The sequence below is a fragment of the Corvus brachyrhynchos genome, unplaced genomic scaffold, assembly GCF_000691975.1.
Source record: "Corvus brachyrhynchos isolate BGI_N302 unplaced genomic scaffold, ASM69197v1 scaffold5, whole genome shotgun sequence".
NCBI lineage: Eukaryota > Metazoa > Chordata > Aves > Passeriformes > Corvidae > Corvus > Corvus brachyrhynchos.
Window position 1 is genome coordinate 12,226,906 of NW_008238321.1, and position 5,994 is coordinate 12,232,899.

The 5,994-nt window shown below is 44.0% G+C and overlaps 1 protein-coding gene across 1 annotated transcript; it reads left to right on the forward strand.

Moving 5' to 3' along the window:
• Positions 1-2: 2 nt before the first annotated feature.
• Positions 3-4,226, forward strand: ITPRIPL2 (inositol 1,4,5-trisphosphate receptor interacting protein like 2; the record flags this gene model as incomplete). The annotated part of the gene is made up of 1 exon (XM_017734310.1): positions 3-4,226. A coding segment is annotated over one exon (561 nt), but the record flags the coding sequence as incomplete, so codon positions are not given.
• Positions 4,227-5,994: the final 1,768 nt, after the last annotated feature.

Here is a 5,994-nt window from a genome sequence, read left to right on the forward strand (position 1 = left end):
CCCCCGGGGCGCTCTGGGGCCTCAGCGCCGCGCGCCAGGAGCAGCGGCTGCTGGGCTGGCTGAAGGAGCAGGCGCCGGCCTCCTCCTGCCACCTCAAGTGCCTGCAGATCCTCAAGGGCCTGCGGGACCTCCGCAGGCACGGCCTGGAGGAGCCCTTCTGCTCCCAGTGGGGCCGAGTGCTTTCCTCCTACGTACTGAAGACGGCCCTCTTCTCCGTGCTGCTGCAGGGGCCCTTGGAGGCCTGGGATGAGCGGTTCCTGGTGGAGCGGCTGGAGGACCTGGTGCTGTACCTCAGGGACTGCCTGCGCAAGCAGGTGCTGATGGATTTCTTCCTGGGCAACACCAGCATCCCCGAGGCCGTGGCGCTGCCCCGGTTCCTCAAGGAGGCGGCCCCCGTGAACCTGCTGTCTGCCTTCGACGGGCCCACGCTGGACCTTGTAGCCTTCCAACTGCTCAGCACCTGGATGCAGGCCCCACACATCATCAGGATGTACAGCAGTCCCCGGTACTTGCGCCCGGTGCCCGCCCCGTGCCGGCACACCGCTGAGCCCCCGGGAGAGTGAGCTGGTGGCTGGGAGAGCTGCTGTCACCCATGGGGCATCGCACACTGCCAGCCTGCTGGTGCTTCGAGAGCCTGCATCTGCCTGAGGACGGTGGGACTGATGAAATGTGCTTCTGTCGTTTTGTTCCTGACCTGAGAAGACAAGGCCAAGACTTACTAGAATTGTGATTCTCGTTCTTTGATCTCCTTGGTTGTACGTGGGAAAACGTTGACATTTCTGGTTGGTTTGTCAAGTGTTGCCTTCAGTCGACAGTTTGCAAACTAAAAGGCTCAAACTGACATTTTTAGAAATCCATGTTAACTTTTTGTCTTAGTGGCAAACCCGAGTTTTTTCTGAGATTTTCTTTTTATGATGCAAAATCCATTTGGGATTTAAAAATCTTCTAAGTGCAAACAGCCCCCCCATCAATGTACCAAGATGTTCTTAAAATGTGATGAGCACTAGAGCATGGGTGTGGATCACAGTTTGAAATGCTCAGTGCCATGCTTTAAATTTCCTGGGTAACTGAGCACATTGTGCTAAATAGAAATGTAACACATGTTAATGTAAACCTGAGGGAAGAAGTGAAACTGCTCTCATAACAGGATGAAGAATCTAGCTTCACATTTGTGTTCAAGTGAAGGTTATACTGAAGGATTGAAATGCAAATAGAAGGAAACAAATAGCACTTTATTTTCACAAAGGCCTTATTTTTAGGATAATTGGCTGCACTAAATGTTGCTATTGAGGAGGCATTAGTATTTTGTTAAAGGAGTGGTGTTTGAATTATCCCAAGGAAAACCTTTTAAAGAAATACTCTGAGGTTCATTTGTTTGTGGGTTCTAGTTGAGTGTTATTATTTGTTTCTGTATTCAAGTATTATTTTCTTAGAATATGCTTTACCTCAAGGACCAACAACAAAATAAGAAATTCTGTATTGTATTTTGGAACAAACCTTAAACCAGTCCAAATCTCAGTGCCATAAGCTGACTGCTGCACCCTCCTGCTCCCTGGTAGGAGTTTGGTGGGATTTTTGGATGACTGCCTAACCAGTCGTCTGATTGTGTCAGTGTTTGAACCAAGTAACCTTGATGGGATTTTCTAGTGCTGTACTATAGCAAATTGTTATTTTATTATGGGAAAAAGGAAATAAAATATTTCAGGGTACTTCAGAATTATTTAGCACTGATTTGTGGTACAGTGGCACTCTTAGGCTACAGATTCTGGTGTCCTCTAAGTATAAACATCAGGCAGATAATTGCCACTTTTTGTCTGGTTATGTCCCAGTTGCTGGAATAACCTGTTGAGTTGTAATGCAGCCAGGCTTGCAAGTGGCCTCAGCTCCCAGTGCAGGTCTGCCAGGGTGTCAGAAAATTCAGAATTTCAAGTCCTTGCTTTATTTGGTCATCTGCTCAAGTATTTGATGTATTAAGTCCCAAAATGTGTTGCTGAATTGCTGGTGCTCAGGAGGCTGAGCATGTGCCTTGTTACCTGCCATGCTGTGTCCTGAGTGAGCACTCTCGAATGAATTGTGAAGGACCACGTGTAACTTCTGGGAAGCTTTAGGATAACTTGAAGTTACTAACCTGCTCTTCCTTTCCCTGATGTGTTGGTGTGCCTTATTCACAGTTCTGTGCATCAGCATGAAACAAACATTTTCAAAATCTATTAAGCTTTATACAAATCTATTTTTCTAAATGGAAACACTCCCTAGGCAGATGTTTGCCTACTTCTGTCTATTTTAAAAACTGCTCTTGCAGTCTTATTTTCAGGTAATTATGGCATAGGTCACACCCACAAGCTGGGTTATTTTTGTATTCGAAGCACTGTGCTTCTTTCTAGAAATACAAATAGTGTATTTATAGGTAGTATTGATCAAATGTTCTTTGCACATGGTATTTAAGACTAAGTCAGCTACATTGGTGTTTCTGGTTTGTTTGGGGGTTTTTTTTGGTAGCAGACCATGATATGTACTATTTTTGTAGGCATGTGTTTCTTGGTATTTAAAATAAGATGCAGTTCTGCAATCAAAGCCATTGAATCTTTTGCCCAAAGAAGAACTAGATGGCCAGCCCAGGGTATTGTGGCTGCCTGAACTCTTGACATAAAAACCCTTGAGCAGTTAATTCTGGCATCATGACTGCTTCAGTCAGCTGTCTGTCTGTTTATGTCACTGCATCCCTGTTTCTGAAAAGGGATCTTTTCTCTGGAAAGGGGTGTATGTTTGTTTAGTATTGCCACAATACATGGAAACCTGTAATGGACTTGGTAAGAACTTTCTCATTAAAATGTCGTTAGGTCAGGAGGAGAGAGTTGCATTGGAAAATGCATGACAAGAAGAGATGGTGGATAATGTAAATAGTATAGAAAATGGAAGGTGGGCTGAGGGGTGAGTGGGGATGATGGTAAACTCTCAGTGAAGATGCATTGCAAACAAGCCAAAGGATGTGGGGTAAAATTGGAGGAGAACTATTGAAAGCAAGTGGATTTGGAGTGTAGGGTAAAGAGATTTAGGTGGGTTTTGCTATGACAATGTTTCCAAAGCAGGTGAATCCATCAGGATAAAAAGTGAGGCAAACCCTCAGTTTATTAGCTGTGCAGGCAGATCTTCAGTGTGAGTTTTTGCTCAGCAAGGCATGTTTTGAGTTCATGATGGAGAAAATGCATGGGTTTGCTTTCACCTTAAGCTTGGGTGAGCCTTCTTGAAGTGAGGGGGCATCCTGCCATGAGGCAGTGTGTGTGCACTTGGTGGCTCAGTTGTACAACTGAGATATTAAATGTGTTCTCCCCATCTGTTCTAAAGCATGCATTCGTGAATATGACTGACAAAAGGAGCTGATAGAAGTTGGGTTTCTGTTACAGTGTTCATCTTATTCCACAGAAGCATGACAGCACTGGTACCTGCTGTGTGCTGGAGCTATTACAGGGCCTTATCTGCAGGGAGGTGCACAGAGAACTTGACCCATATGAGTAATCCTGTGGGCCTTTTGCCTTCTTCCTCCTTTCCCAGCCCATGGATACACAACACGGTTATGAATACCTGTTTGCTAAGGCTGTAGCTGTTATAATGTACCATGGATTCAGTGGGGTTGCCTGTGTGTGTGTAAACAGAAACACAAACACAGAAAAAAGAGCATGTTACTTAGCACTAATGTGGGCTCTTGGTTCTCTTACCTGCAATCTAATTTTGCAAATATTGTGCAAATGAAGTTGTTTTTCTTGAACGTTGATTGGGAAGAGGAGTCACACCTGCAAGAGAATTAAGTTCATTTACAGTACCAAAATTCATATCTGTGATTTCATTTTGTATTGAAAAATGCTGTGTATTTCTCAAAGGCTTTATATTTTATCTGACCAAATATCTTGCAAACATTCCTTTTTTGATTTTGAATCTTTGCAGAGTAATGTAAATTTTATGTGTCTGTTTGTAGTGGACATTCCTGGTACAACTATTTTTTGCTGGTTAATCATAAGACCAAAGATAAAACTGAAGTGTTGAGCTGCTATTGTTTTGGTTTTTAAAAAGTGTTTATAGGCTCAAAGTGTCAGCCCATTTTAATGAAACGTTTATAAATTCATTTCCTATTTAATACCAAAATACATTTGCACTTTTATTGTTTCCATAAAAAGTTGGTGGTTTTGTTTGAATATTTCACTGTAATAATAAACAACTGTGTTAAAGCATCTGTGCCTCAAAATTCAAATTCCTTCTTACCTTTTTTTCAGTAAAAGCTTCCTGCAGCCCAGAACTGTGATTGGCAGGTTTATGTGCTCTTCAGGAGGAGACTACTAAAGTGGCAAAATGATGGAAAAGCAGGAAGTCCACGCCTTGGGGGTTGTGCAGAGGGATGTGGAGGAGAGCCAGAAGAGAGAGTGGAGCACGGCTGGCTCTGTCTGTGGTGGTGCTGACTTCTGAAATGGAGCATGTTGGGGTTTGTGGTTGGCTTGCTCAGAGCTCTTGTTTCCTTGGCTCCTGTTTTGGGTTGCTGCAAATCTGCTCTTTCTGGTGCTTAATGAAAAGCAAGGACTTCATTTCACAGTATCTGTGTGATCTCTTCAGCATGGCATGTAGAGACACATCTCCGTTCCAAACCGTGCAGGTCGTGCTTTCATTAAATATGGGAATAGCCCTGCTGAAGCCAGCAGGAGTTTGTGGCTGGGCCAGCACATTACCCATCCTTTATTAGTCTTTGGTAAGATGCTAGAACTATACACAGCTTGTGCTGGTGTTCCCTATTAATGAAGTAACAGCAAGACCTTGAGCTTTTAAATGGTTGAGTCAAAGCCAGGCTGGAAGTGGCTATCTCCAGGTCTCTGTGTGCCTGCCTTTACCTTGCAGGGAGCTGCTTCTCTGAGAGGGGCAGCAGTTGCTGGCACTGTGGCTAACGGGCTTCTTTCTGGCAGAGGCTGGGAAAGTGTCAAGGTTGAGTGTCAACACTCAGCCACAAAGTTGGCATGGTGAAAATATTTAGAACTTCACCTCTAATGACATTATCTCTTATAAATGGCTTCCTTAGAAGCAATAACCATCCTCTGGTCTCCACTCAATCCTTGCTCTGAAGTATTTCTCTGTTTGAAGCCTGAGTTCCTATTCAACAGAAAAGAAACACACGACTTTCCTTTTGTGATAAATCTGTTAACAAAAAATTAACTGGCCTAAGGACTTGTGTGCTTGGTGTTTAAAGAAAAGCCTGTTTGCATCCAACTCATTGGATAAATTGTTTAAAATCTTTCCATCCTTGTGCAAATACCTCCTTGTAATGCAGCCAAGGTCAGCAGTGAATTGCTGATTAAATACTGCTAATGCAAGTTAAAGCTGTCTGGAAGGGAAGGGAGCCTTATTTGTGCATCCCATTTTCATAAGGCTCCAAAAGAGTTCAGACACGGAAAATTTGCTGTTCCAGGCTGGTTTATTTCTTGTGTCACCTCTTTAAATGTCTGCCTGGTGAATCTTCCCTGAGGTAAGTGACATAATTTCAGTAGCTGGCAGAAGAGCAGCCAGCACTAGGAAGCTGGTGGTTGAGGAAGGAATAAGGGCTGGGACCCCTGGAAGCACAAGGATTCTCCTTCAGTGCTTGCTGATGCTTTGGAGCACGGTGCTGTGGTCACTGGAGAGGTTGAAGAAGCTCCCAGCTCTAAAATAAGCAGGACATGGAGGGCTGACCATGGATAGACCTGTCTGGGCTTCTCAAACATATGCGGTGCCTAATTAAGAGACTGCCTCTGCTCTTGTGCATGTGCCTTCAGTGTCCTATTTTAAACAGGTAACCAAGAACTGGCACATTTGCAACTGCTTTATAAGAGATCAGCAGCAGAGCTATAGGTAACAGTGTGTTCTGTGTCTGTAAACAGGCTGTGGAGTCAAGTAACATTTATATGCAAAACGCTTAAAGGCTGTTACCAACGTGTGTGCATCAAATGTCATCGTGTGCCAGGCTCTGTGTTAAGCCTT